This window comes from Lissotriton vulgaris, chromosome 5 (genome assembly GCF_964263255.1).
Source record: "Lissotriton vulgaris chromosome 5, aLisVul1.2, whole genome shotgun sequence".
NCBI classification, from domain to species: domain Eukaryota; kingdom Metazoa; phylum Chordata; class Amphibia; order Caudata; family Salamandridae; genus Lissotriton; species Lissotriton vulgaris.
Window position 1 is genome coordinate 837,542,168 of NC_141693.1, and position 14,050 is coordinate 837,556,217.

At 52.1% G+C, this 14,050-nt stretch overlaps 1 protein-coding gene across 33 annotated transcripts in view; it reads left to right on the forward strand.

Annotated features, from left to right (window-relative positions):
- SORBS1 (sorbin and SH3 domain containing 1) overlaps window positions 1-14,050 on the forward strand; it is a 1,099,691-nt gene that overhangs the window by 999,524 nt on the left and 86,117 nt on the right. For all 33 annotated transcript variants that reach the window (XM_086922349.1, XM_086922367.1, XM_086922341.1 and 30 more), the window contains one exon: window positions 6,434-6,628. In XM_086922349.1, the coding sequence (XP_086778475.1) occupies window positions 6,434-6,628 (195 nt within the window). The remainder of the gene's footprint in view (window positions 1-6,433; window positions 6,629-14,050) is intronic.

The window sequence follows — 14,050 nt, forward strand, 5'->3', positions numbered from 1 at the left end:
GGTGCATACTCCGCGGCTGGACTGCAGCGTATAAATTGTCGCTCCAGGTTGTCCACCTCTTGAGTAGCACGCGAGCAGCAGCTTTATTTATGTGTAGGTGAGGACGGGGATCCGCTTGTAGACGCCGCTCCGTAATGGATCTGCCCGACGCGTTTCGAAGCTCCATCTGCTTCTCTTCAGGGGCTTTAACGGAAGCGGTGTGCGCACCCGCTACACTTCTCCAATTTCATATAACTCACCCGCCGATGGGAGGCTCCAATGAGGCTTCTGGGAAGTGTAGTGCGGAAAGCACACAATCAAGTCCTGTATGGACTCCACAAGTGGGCCCGTCCTCGATCCCATGTACGGCTGCTGCTTCACTGCCGTGACCCCCACGTTAACGGGGTGGTGCATACTCCGCGGCTGGACTGCCGCGTATAAATTGTCGCTCCAGGTTGTCCACCTCTTGAGTAGCACGCGAGCAGCAGCTTTATTTATGTGTAGGTGAGGACGGGGATCCGCTTGTAGACGCCGCTCCGTAATTGATCTGCCCGACGCGTTTCGAAGCTCCATCTGCTTCTCTTCAGGGGCTTTAACGGAAGCGGTGTGCGCACCCGCTACACTTCTCCAATTTCATATAACTCACCCGCCGATGGGAGGCTCCAATGAGGCTTCTGGGAAGTGTAGTGCGGAAAGCACACAATCAAGTCCTGTATGGACTCCACAAGTGGGCCGGTCCTCGATCCCATGTACGGCTGCTGCTTCACTGCCGTGACCCCCACGTTAACGGGGTGGTGCATACTCCGCGGCTGGACTGCCGCGTATAAATTGTCGCTCCAGGTTGTCCACCTCTTGAGTAGCACGCGAGCAGCAGCTTTATTTATGTGTAGGTGAGGACGGGGATCCGCTTGTAGACGCCGCTCCGTAATGGATCTGCCCGACGCGTTTCGAAGCTCCATCTGCTTCTCTTCAGGGGCTTTAACGGAATCGGTGTGCGCACCCGCTACACTTCTCCAATTTCATATAACTCACCCGCCGATGGGAGGCTCCAATGAGGCTTCTGGGAAGTGTAGTGCGGAAAGCACACAATCAAGTCCTGTATGGACTGAACAAGTGGGCCCGTCCTCGATCCCATGTACGGCTGCTGCTTCACTGCCGTGACCCCCACGTTAACGGGGTGGTGCATACTCCGCGGCTGGACTGCCCACTTGTGGAGTCCATACAGGACTTGATTGTGTGCTTTCCGCACTACACTTCCCAGAAGCCTCATTGGAGCCTCCCATCGGCGGGTGAGTTATATGAATTTGGAGAAGTGTAGCGGGTGCGCACACCGCTTCCGTTAAAGCCCCTGAAGAGAAGCAGATGGAGCTTCGAAACGCGTCGGGCAGATCCATTACGGAGCGGCGTCTACAAGCGGATCCCCGTCCTCACCTACACATAAATAAAGCTGCTGCTCGCGTGCTACTCAAGAGGTGGACAACCTGGAGCGACAATTTATACGCGGCAGTCCAGCCGCGGAGTATGCACCACCCCGTTAACGTGGGGGTCACGGCAGTGAAGCAGCAGCCGTACATGGGATCGAGGACGGGCCCACTTGTGGAGTCCATACAGGACTTGATTGTGTGCTTTCCGCACTACACTTCCCAGAAGCCTCATTGGAGCCTCCCATCGGCGGGTGAGTTATATGAAATTGGAGAAGTGTAGCGGGTGCGCACACCGCTTCCGTTAAAGCCCCTGAAGAGAAGCAGATGGAGCTTCGAAACGCGTCGGGCAGATCCATTACGGAGCGGCGTCTACAAGCGGATCCCCGTCCTCACCTACACATAAATAAAGCTGCTGCTCGCGTGCTACTCAAGAGGTGGACAACCTGGAGCGACAATATATATATATATATATATATATATATATATATATATATATATATATATATATATATATATATATATATATACAATCAAAACAGGAACCCCATTAATAGAAAGCCACAGGAAAGTAAATCAGCTCTTTTTGTTTAACCGGCAAATTGCTGGCAGGCCCCCTGGCCCAGGAAACACTTTATAAAAGTTCAAGCGCCAAACGTGTTTCGAGATATTGAAATACCTTCCTCAATGGCGAAGGTTATCAGAAGAAATGTAAGCACAGTTCATTGCGCACTTTATCTCGTTCGTACCTGCCTTGGTGGGCGTGGCCCACCCACTGACCTTCTGGAACATGTAGTGCCAAGTTATAATCCCCAGTGGGTGCGCTGTCATTTCTTACAAATTAAAACACAATAAGTCCCCAGTGGATTGAAGTGAAGTCTGAGCGGGCACCTGTCTTGCTTTTTAGATGCCGATTTGAGCTTCAAGCAGGCCACTCCCTGCAAAGCACCAGCTTGCAATCCTTCCCGAGTTCCAACACAGACGTGGTGTCAGAAAGGACCCGCAGCAGCAGTGGGCTTCCTCTCACGACCGGGTAGGCCGTTTAAATCCAATCAAAACAGGAACCCCATTGATAGAAAGCCACAGGAAAGTAAATAAGCTCTTTTTGTTTAATCAGCAACTTGCTGGCAGGCCCCCTGGCCCAGGAAACACTTTATAAAAGTTCAAGCGCCAAAAGTTGCCGATTAAACAAAAAGAGCTGATTTACTTTCCCATGGCTTTCTATCAATGGGGTTCCTGTTTTGATTGGATATATATATATATATATATATATATATATATATATATATATATATATATATATATATATATATATTAACGAAACTTCCTCCGAAAATGAATGAAGCAGGAGCCCAGGGGGGACATGGAAAACGGGCTTTATTAACCGTCAGGTAGTCCCAGTGGCGGTAGATGCATTTCGCCGTCGTGGCTTCCTCAGTACCCAACACTGGGAGCCTTCATCCGTTGTGTGTTCATCCTGCTGCCTCCGATGAAGTACTGGCGTGATCCGCTCCTCCCCCTAGCAATAAGGCTCACCTGTTGAAGTCCGGTTTAGTTGGAGGACTTCAACTCCCAGAAAGCCTAGTGATTGTGGCTGTCCGGGTTGGTGAGGTGGGGAGGGTATGATAGAAGTCTTCCTCGCGGTCACCAAAGCAGGACACGATGACCACTGTTGTGGAGTTAACTAGCCAGTCTCCCAAGTCCCCTTATGTCGCCACTCCCAGCGAGCAGAAAATCAAGTTTATATATATATTCACGATCCAAAAAACTCCCTTCAGTGTAAAAGAAGTCAGAAAAGAGCACTCAAGTCGGGCAGCATAGAAGATTTTTAATCAGCCAGCAGCAGTTCAAGACAGACGCATTTCGTTTCCTTCGTCAGTTTCATTATGTTACGCCGCGTGGACGCCATTTTAACTACTTTGCCGTCACTTTAGCTACACGCCCAGTGGCAGCAGAGGACTTTACATTCATGAGGATAATTGTCGGCCATCTTAACATGGTAGATTCGCCAATGTTTACAATGACAAGGTCATGTGTATAATGATATAAAACCATCATGTTACACCAAATGTCCACATTTCATTAGGGAAAATACCCACAACGAGGATAAATATCGGTCTTAGAGTTTTTACACCAATGTCATCATTAGTAATGCGACTGATATCCGATTCATGGCTTTATTCCCGAGTTTCTGGGTTTAACTGACAAGCACCAATCAATGGTGTGGATTCATACAGATAGAATCACGTGGTAGAAAGACATTGCATTTTAATACAACATGTGACGTCTGAGGTTGTATACGCTTATTATTAAGCAGCTGTGTTATTCAACTTATACAACACGATCAGAAAGCCTTTATTTGAAATGTTTATAATTAATATGCACTTTACTACCCGTAAGCAACCACCGAAACCGGGCATGGTGATGATTGCATTAAAAATATGAGATTCGTTGTGGGTATTTTCCCTAATGAAATTTGGACATTTGGTGTAAAAATCTTCTACGCCCCCCGACTTGAGTCCTCCTTTCTGACTTCTTTTACACTGAAGGGAGTTTTTTAGAGCGTGAATCTATATCGCAGGGGCACCCCCGCGAAGAGCACCCGCCTACGAGTGCACCGGCTTGTTGGTGCAACTGGAGCCTTTATATATATATATATATATATATATATATATATATATATATATATATATATATATATATATATATATATATACACATTTTAGTTAGGACCTAGTTTCAATAGGAAAAGCGTTTTTTCTTTTCCCAATACCTTTGGCGCTGGTTGATGAATGTTCGCGAACTTTTTAAAAAAGTGGCCTGCTCCTGTCAGCTTCTGTCTTGAAAGTTTTGGGGTGATTCGACCAAGCGGGGGCTGAGAAAAAAGGGGGGGCCCAAAACGCGTTTTCCCCATGTTATTTTCCATTGGAAACTTTAGACAATGCTACTGCCCAAACTGCTGAACAGAATGACACCAAATTTGGCAAAAGGTAGGTCGTGGTTCAGAAAGAGCCCTTTTCTTTAAATGGTGTAAATCTGTTCATTAGTTCCTGAGAAATTAGAAAAAGAATGGGTTTGATACCTGTCCTCCATAGGAAACTTTAGACAAAGCTACAGCCCGAACTGCTGAACAGAATTACACCAAATTTGGCAAAAAGGTAGCCCTTGGTTCCAAAAGAGCCCTTTTTATTAAATGGTGTAAATCTGTTCAGTAGTTGTTGAGAAATTAGAAAAATAAAGTTTCAATATCTGAGCACCGAGGAGGGTTTGCGCACCCTCCCGGGCACGAGCTACACTCTGCCAACACTCCAAACCAGGAAGTGTTGGCAGCCATTTTGTGACTCTGTAGAGCCAAGTCACAAGAAAACAGTAAAACAAATATAAAAAACGATAAAAAAACTACTAAAAAAGGGGGCAAAGTATAAACACCCTGACCCCCTAGGCCAGCTCTGGTGGTCCCATAAGGACCTCCAGGGCCAAAAAAAGTATTTTTTTTGTATAATTTCGGCGGAATTCTCGCTGGGGACGCAAATCCTTCCGACCGGGTGTGGGCCAGGTCCTGGGGCATTGTCAATACATAATAGCGGGGCCCACGGGGGCCCCCGCAGACCCTGGGGACCACCACATCCCTGGGACTATGCTCATTATGTGCGGGGGCACGCGCCCCCCCCCTGCAGCCCCAGGGACCGCCACCTCCCCTGGGCTTTTTAAAAAAACGTAATGTGTGGGGGGCCACACTGCCCCGGGGACCACCACCTACCCGGGGGTTTTCTAATGTTGGGAGGGCGGCTGTATGGCCCCCTCCTGGAGCCCTTGATGGCCCTTTGGACTGCAACCCCCGTGTCCCGGGGTGCCCACTGCCGGAACACTGCTGTTTGCTATGACAGGGCGGGAGCCGCTTGGCTCCCGCCCTGCCATAACAAACTCTGCTTTGCTTCATTGAAGCAAGAGCAGGGAAACCTGCTCTCGCTTCAGTGAAGCAAAGCAGGATTGCTTTTCCACAAGGGGAGCTTCATGTCAGCAGCTCCCCTTGTGGAAAAGCAATGCCGGCTCCCGCAAGAGGCGGGGAGCCGGTGGGACCACAGGGGCATTGGGGCTTCCCCCATGGTCCCCAACGGATTGGCCAGGCCCCGGGGGATGGGGTTCCCGGGGCCAGAAGTGGCCCAGTACGGGGGCTACGCGGCCCTCCTCCCTCAAAATAAAGTAAAATAAAAATAGAGGTAGAGCCCCGGGGGATGGGGCCCCAGGGCTAATAGAGGCCTCAGGAGGAGGGCCACGCAGACCCCTCCTTTATTTCTTTATTTTATTAAATAGGGGTCCGGCCCTGGGGGATGGGGTCCTCAGGGGCCCACAAATGGGAAAAGAAGGGTTGGGTTTTTGCTTTGGCTTGATGCAAGATTAAAAACGACCTTTCAAGCTTTAAGGATTACACGTTTTTGTTCGGATTGCATCGCGTACCGAAGTGTACTGAGGAAGGTGGATATATATATATATATATATATATGCGCTATGGCTCTGTGTCTCTGCTGGGAGCATGCTTGTTTCCTCATGTGCTGCCTGACAGGAACAGATGTAGTACTTTAATTATTTGAGACTGCAGAGGCCCCTGTGAAAAGAGAGCGTACCTTTCTAGTCTGCTCTGCAGAATAGCCTGACCTTTGTTCCAAAAACCAGGACATGAAAAGGGGGGACACCGGAACCGTCCTCGGAAAATCTAGATTGTCCGGGGAAATCCGGGTTGCCTGGTCTCCCTAGTTCCAGAGGGTGTTGGGATCTGCTATCTTTCTGCCTTGATGTAGCTAGCACACAGAAGCCTAGAATGTTTCCATAACATAAAGCTGCGCTAGCAGTTGACGTCTTGCCTTGTTCCATTCCTACTTCTAACATGTAGTTGCTTATCCTCTCCAGTGTGATGCATCTTCATGACTTGTGGCTTTAGAGTCTGCTTAGTACTTTGCAGTTCAATTGGTGCCAAAGTGAAATGCGCGCACTGACCGTCACATGCCTTCTGGCTTTAACATCTTTTCCCACAGGGAGAGCGGATCACATTAATCAGACGAGTGGATGAAAATTGGTATGAAGGCAAGGTTTCTGGTACTAACCGGCAAGGTATATTCCCCGCCACATACATCGATGTCATCAAAAGGCCACGTGTGAAGAATGCAGTCGACTATCCAGACCTACCAGCAACCTATTCCCCAAACCGAAGTGCGTCAACCTCACCGCAGGTAACCTGTTAGTGTTTTTATTTCTAGTTTTCGCCTTTTAATTTTGTATTTTAACAACTTTGGAAGATGTTAGTTTTAACTCCAGGTGAAGAGAGTGCAACATACCTCAGAAATACAGCCATGTCTGATATGGTGTAGGACACACATCTACTGAACTGGTATGAATAACCTACCTGCAGGTTACAGGCTGGCATCCCAGTAGGGCAGATTCAGCCTTTTATCACTGCAAGGTCATTTGATTTGCTGCCATCAAATTGGGTAATCGCCGCAAGCATTTAATATTCTGCGTTACAAAACGTCAAACTGCTAAAGGAACTGTAAAAACCATTAAGGCCCCGGTCAGCTGACTGACTTCCAATGTTTTTTTCACGCGGCCGTTGTTCTTCACTTTGAGAAGTTGCCTTTCGATGCACACAAACATTTCTGGCACATTTGTTTGATTCCTGTAAATTTTTGGGAAAATAGCCAGTGAAGAATGTTTCTGGAAAGGAAAAATGGCAAACTTTTTACTACATGCAGTTAATTTTTTTGGGGGGGGGAAATCTTTTTATTAACATTGCTCACAGACTCGCAATATACATCACAGTATTCAATAATCTTGAAATCTTTAGCAGTTCATAGTACAATCAAGGGCAAATCACAATTTCCGAGTCAGCATCCCGCCTGTCACCCTTCTCCCGCTTCCCCCCCTCCAATATTTCCGCCAGGGACCCCAGATCTTCCTCCATTTCTTCACACACCCCCTGGCCATGTAGAGTGTTTCCCCCACCCTCTGGCACCAGTCTAAATCTCATCGCCACTGGACCCATTGTGGTGCCTCCTGTGCCCTCTGCTCCTGGCTACGTTTCTCTTAGCCACCCCGGCCGCTAGGGCCAGCCAGATCTTGTTATACCGTGACCAATCCGTCGGGCCTTTAATCATTAATAAAAACCATTGTGGCTCCACCGGGACTGACAAACCCACGACTATCTCGATAGTGCGAGCCACCCTGGTCCAGAAAGGAACCACGTTTGGGCGGTCCCAAAAGATATGAAAGAACGACCCCTCTTCCTGACAGCCCCTCGCAAACAGAGGAGACAGGTTTCTGCCTCACGAGAACAGGCGTGTATGCGGGTTGTACACCCGGTGCAAGATTTTGAACTGGACCAGCTGAAACCGGACCCGCACTGCTATCTCACGCGGGCTCTGCAGGGCATCCTGCCAATCATCGTCTTCTAGGGTGCCAATATCAGCTTTCCATTTCGCCCTCAGAGACAGCAGGGGGTCAGGCATTTTAATCAATTTCCAGTAAATGGTTGCCGTGGATTTCTCCAAGATGGGGTCTAGCAGGAGCCTGTACTCCATCGGCGACTACTCCGGAATTGAAGTCTCCAATGGGATATGAGCGCGCAAAGCGTGGGAAAGACGCAGGTAGTGGTAGTACTGTGAGTCATGCTTTTGGTATTCTTTTTTAAGATACTCAAAGGATCTGAGGGCCCCCCCCTTCCAAATATCCCCAAGGTATTCGATTCCAATCAACTTCCAGCCCTTGAAGCCAGTGAGCCTCTTCACCTCCTTCAACTGGTCCCCGAACCAGAGCGGGGTCCTGCCGGTTATAGTGTCCGCCCATCCCAGAAATTTGTTGGCCTCTCTCCAGCACTGCAGTACCACCCCAGCATGCGAGGGCAAGCCACTCCGAAATTTTCGCGAATACAGGGAAGGTTCACTGTTACCATCCGGCATGGCATACCTGTCCGCCGTGTAGACTGGCTCCGAGGCCTCCACATAGACCCAATCATTGATGACCTGGAGTTGGGACGCCCAGTAGTACAAGCGCACGTCCGGTAGGGCCAGCCCTCCATCGTACACCCCCCTTGTGAGCTTACCAAGTGCAATTCTCAGGTTACCCCATCTAACAGCAGCGTCCGCAAGGCCTGGGATATACGCCTGAACACTCCGTCTGGCACTGGGTATGGTGAGTTCTGTAAGATATAGAGGAGGCGCGGCAACGCCAGCATTTTAAAGAGCGTGGCTCGCCCTATCAGTGTGAGGGGCAGGGAGCGCCAATGAGCGACATCCAATGCCAACGAAGCCAGGTGCGGCTCCAGATTTTTGACAAAGAACTCTGCCCTGTCCCGAGTGACATACACTCCAAGGTATTTAAATCCCTCGGTGACCACCAGGGACGGGATCCTCGGGGGGCACCCAAGAGAGGGTATATCAAGGATTTAGTCCAATTAATCCTATAGCTGGAGTAACTTCCAAATAACTCAAAGAGGTGAAGCGCCTGTGCCATAGAATAATAGGGCCTAGCCATATAGAGGACTATATCATCGGTGTATAAGGATATACGCTCCTCCCAATCATCCTTGAGCGCCAATCCCAAAATGCCCGATCTCTACGAATCCAATGGGCCAATGGCTCAAGTGCCAGGGCGAATAGGAGAGGGAATAGGGGGCACCCTTGCCTAGTATCCCATCCCAAGGGGAACACCCGAGACGTACCTCTGTTCACTCTCACCCTTGCCACAGGCCTCCCATACAACAGACGCACCCACCCACAAAAAAACGGCCCAAAGCCCAGCCGCTGCAGGACCATGAACAGATACGGCCATTCAATACTGTTGAAGGCCATTGAGGCGTCCAGCGCCATCAAGGCCGTTTGGGTATCGCCCACATCCTCGGCCATGTACAACACTCCATAGAGGCGCCTCAAATTGTGACGCGTACTCCTATGGGGCATAAATCCCGACTGGTTGACATGCACCAAATCAGCAGGAGCGCGAGAAGACACGTCACCAAGGCTTTGGCCAAGACCTAGGCCTCAGCGTTGATGAGGGTGATGGGGCGATATAAAGAACAGTGGTCCGCCGGTTTCTCAGCCTTATGGATGACCACAATTGTGGCCTCCCGCTGTTGTGGCAGGAGCACTCCCTCCTGCCTCGCCTCTAGGAACATGCGCCGCATGGGATCTATCACGACGTTGGCCTGATGTTTGTAGATTTCTACCTGGAGCCCGTTGGGCCCCTGCGCCTTCCCAGCCTGGAGCGCATTTCCAGGACCGTGAGGTCCGCCTCAAGGCTGTCGGTCTGCTCCTGAGACAGTGTGGGAAGCGCGAAGTCCCAAAGGAACGCCTCGCAGTCTGATTCGGATCTGGTGCATACCGGAGTAAACACAGCCTCGTAATAAGACGCGAAGACCTCCGCGATGTCGACGCCCGCCGATACCAGGGTTCCCGCCTCAGTCCTCACCTCCGCAACCCAGGATCGCTCCCGATCTCTTTGTTCCAGCCAAGCTAGCAATTTCATGCTTTTGTCCCCCGCACCGTATATCTGATGCTGCACGGCCAAGGAATAGGCCCGTGCCTCACCCTCCGCCAATGAGCGAAGTTTCCACTGTTTGAGGGCAAGCATGTGACTGTGCTCCACCAATGGGCCCCCCCACCTCCCACTACAAAGCCTCTACCTCCCTCTACAACTGCGCTATCTGGAGCGCCTCTTCCTTCTTCTGCGCCGCTATCAGCACCTGAACTTAGCCCCTCAAAATGGCCTTGAAAACTTCCCACAGGATGACCTGGTAATCGACCGAACCCCGAATTTCTTCGAAGTACAACTGAGAGCCCTTCCTCATTTTGTCTGCTATAGAATCGTCTTTGAGGCGCCATGCATCTATACGCAGGAAGGCCGCCCTTGTGGTCGCCGCCCCTTTAAGAGTGACACCCACCGGTGAATGATCTGATATCCCCCGGGCCAAAATACAGGAATTCACAAAGTCTCCTAACTGGTCCACCCTGGTGAAAATGTGGTCTATTCTAGTGAAGCTCCCGTGCCGAGCTGAATAAAAAGTGTATTGCCTCTGTGTAGGGTGATGTGCTCGCCATATGTCACAGAGGCTCAGAGCTGAGGTCAAACTTCGCAAGCCAGCCTCCCTCCTATGACCCTGCCTCTACCCTGAGCGATCCAGTTTTGTGTCCATTACCGCGTTAGTGTCCCATGCTAATATCATAGTGCTCGGCTGTAGATCCGCCAGATGGGACCCAAGCTTCGTGTAGTTCAGGGCATGCAACCCAGGGGGAATATAGCAAGAGCTAAACACTAGCGTGCGACCCTCCCATGTAGCCGCCACCGCCACTAAACAACCTGAGTCCTCCTCCCTCTTACCCGTTACAATTAGTGGGAGTGCTGTGCGGACTAGAATCCCAACCCCCCTGAGTCCCGATGTGAACCCTGATTGGGCCAACAGCTTGTAACCAAACCTTTCCAGCGCCCTGCACGTATTGCCTCACAAGTGAGTCTCCTGGAGGAGAACTACATCCAGGCCATGGGGCTTCACATACTGCAAGACCAGTGGACGCTTAACTTTATTGCCCAACCCATTTACATTCCACGACCAAATTCTTAACTGTGACTGATCACCCATTCAAGTACAGCATCCCAGAGTGTGCCGGATCCACTTCGAACCACTGCTTGTTACTGAGTCCAAAACCATGTACCTGCGAGATTAAACATTGTGAGCCAAACATAAACCTTCCCACAACACCCCTACCCTCCCCCCAATCCGCACCACCCTCCCTGCCTCCCTGCTAGGTGGGCCCCAAACCTCCCACCGATGAACCATGCAGAGTGCCTGTCGCCCCTTCAACCCCGTGTCAACCAACTGAGGGAACATGAGCCTGCATCCGCAGAAGAAGTAATTCTGATATGACGGAGAGCACACCCCATGTAGAGAACTCAAAGCAGGACCCCCCTCTCTGCACCCTCCTCCCAGACCCAATGCAGCCATTCAGAAAAGACATTGATGGAAACCTAGGAACACCATAAGGGCCCAAACCTTCCCCCAGTGAGGAGCCAACAGAACTGGAGTCTCCCATCCGCCCCCCTTCAAACACCAGAGACCAAGAGGTGCACCAATTCCCCTACTTTCTTTTACCACAGTGACTCTTGTCCACCTCACCCCCACCATCACTTGATCTGTGAGTGTCCCGGATGCTGAGGCTCTCCAGTTTGATTGTCGCTGATCCGGGTCCCCTGACCCACACGGCCGTGCGGGAGGTGCCGCGACCCATTCTGGCTGCCCACTGTTCACCAGCCCTCCAACCAGTCACTTGCCTCCATTGGTGAGTCAAAGAAAAAAGCCTTCTTCCCGTCAAGGATCTTGAGACGCACCGGGTACAGCATCATGTATTTTATGCCTCTCTCCCTGAGAGCCCTCTTGACCCTTTTGAAGGATCGGGGCTGGCGCTGAACATTAAGCGTAAAGTCAGGGAAAAAACAAATTGTGGCGGTGTCCAGATGGAGGTCCCACGACACCCTTGAGGGCCTGCAGGATAGCGTCCCGGTCCCTGTAATTCAAAATACGGGCAGTGATGGTGCGCGGAGGGGCCCCCGGCTTGGGCTTGCCCTTCAGCGCACGGTGCGCTTTTTCAACTGAGAACAAATTTGACAGGCGCTTCGGCTGGAGGTGCTTGATTATGAGATCCTCCACGAACCATCCGTGGACAGGCCCTCAATGCCCTCCGGCACTCCCACGATTCGGATAATATTACGCCGCGCCCGGCCTTCTTGATCCTCCAGGCGGGCAGCCATATCGTCTTGATTCTTCATGAGCTTGACAACCTGCTCCTCAAGTCTATTAGTTTAGGACTGCAGACAGCTGCCCCACACTTCATATCCGCGTCCTTGTCCGACATTTTGCCCAAGTCTGCCCGTATTAGATTAACCTCCTCAGTCACCGAATCGAGCTTGGGCTCCAATGTGCCCCTCATCTCTTTGATGGCGCAACGCATCTCCATGATGGCCACCATAATGTCTTTTAATGAAGGGTCTGCCCCATCAGTTGCATTTTTGCTTCGCTGCTCCCTCCTGGTGGGCCGTCCTCCCTTCCCACGCTGACAGTGTACCTGTCAATCTGGTTGACCTGCCCCTGCGTCAGGGGTCTATTGCGGCCCATGGTCCTGGACTCCACCCCAGTCCGAGCCGCAGCCCACTGTGCCACTCCTGCTGGCAGCACTCCGGACACGCACCAGAAAGCGACCACTGCCACCGCACCCTACGAGGCACCCGCTAGATGTGGCACCCCCTGCCGCGTGCAGTCCCCTCGCGGTCTGTCTCGCAACTCCACTGGGCCACGCTCTCGGCAATACGCTGTCCTTCACGGCCAAAGCCTATGCGCTGGTCCTGTGTCGGGTCTGGCCCAGTAATAACACAAGGGCGTTCTTTCGTGCGGGAGTGGGGGCCTCCCCTTGACCCGGGGGACAGCCGCCAAGTGTCTACGAGGTTGCTGGCCAGTGACCGCTCAGGGGCGTCTCAATCGCCGTACAGCCGCCCCTATCACCCTGCCGTCCAATGGGGATCCAGCAAAGGCAGTCCCTCCACACACACCAGGCCAGGTTTACATTGGGATCCCCACCAGGCCTCCGGGCTCCAAACTGGTCTCTGTAGGATAACGTTTGCCGCAGGCCACTCTGCCACTGTCACCAGGTCGGGCCAGTCTCGTCTGCCTCTCCGCTGCTGCCGCCAGGGCCGCACCGCCGCCCCACACGCTCCTGCAAAGCTTGCGTCCCCAGGCCCTCAGGCCCGCACTGACCTGCTCCCGCCTGGGGACCGCTGTCTGTTCTCCCCGTAGCCACGACCGCTACCGCTGGGTCCCACTCCTGGGGTCAACCCGCCGCCTTTCTTGAGTACCTGCGGGGGCCTCACGGAGCGGGACGGGCCGCACCGCCAACCCGCTCTCTTTTCAGCACTTCACCCCCCAAACCGAGGGCGCACCTCAGGGCCGAACGCACGGTAGACCCAGTCCATTCAGTAACTCCACTACAGTTCAGCCGCTGCCCACAATTGGTCTGCCAAAGCACCCTCGGGCACCCTCACAGAACAGTCCCGGCGGCGGCTGGCGCCATTTTGTCGCCGTCTCTCACCGCGAGCAGATCCCCGGTGCCACAACCCAGGATAGTTGCCTGTCGTAATCCTGAGCAGTCCGGGAGCCCCACGCAGTCTCTCCTCGGCGGCTGCAAGCGGGGAGTCCCCCACTAATGTCCCTACCTCTTGGCTGCGAGCTTCACTGATCAGCCCCAGCGGCGGCGGGTGCCATTTTGTCGCCGTCTCTCACCGCGGGCAGGTCCCCAGTGCCATGACCCAGAACATGCACCATTTGTTATCCGGAGCAGTCCGGGAGCCCCATGCAAACTCTGAACATCGGCTGCAAGTGGGGGACCCACACAAATGTCTCTAAGGCTTCAGGGCCCCTAAGCTCTGGATTCGGCGGCGGCCGGCGCCATTTCCTTCCCGCCTGGTACGCCGCCCGGGCCCGAATTAGTAGCCTCCAAGCTCCACAACACGATCGTGGCTGGACCGCAGAGTCGTCAATCGTCTTTCCACCACTACCACATGTGGTGAGTTACATTCAGAGGTCTGATGATGTTGGATGGTGGGTGTCTTGGATGGTT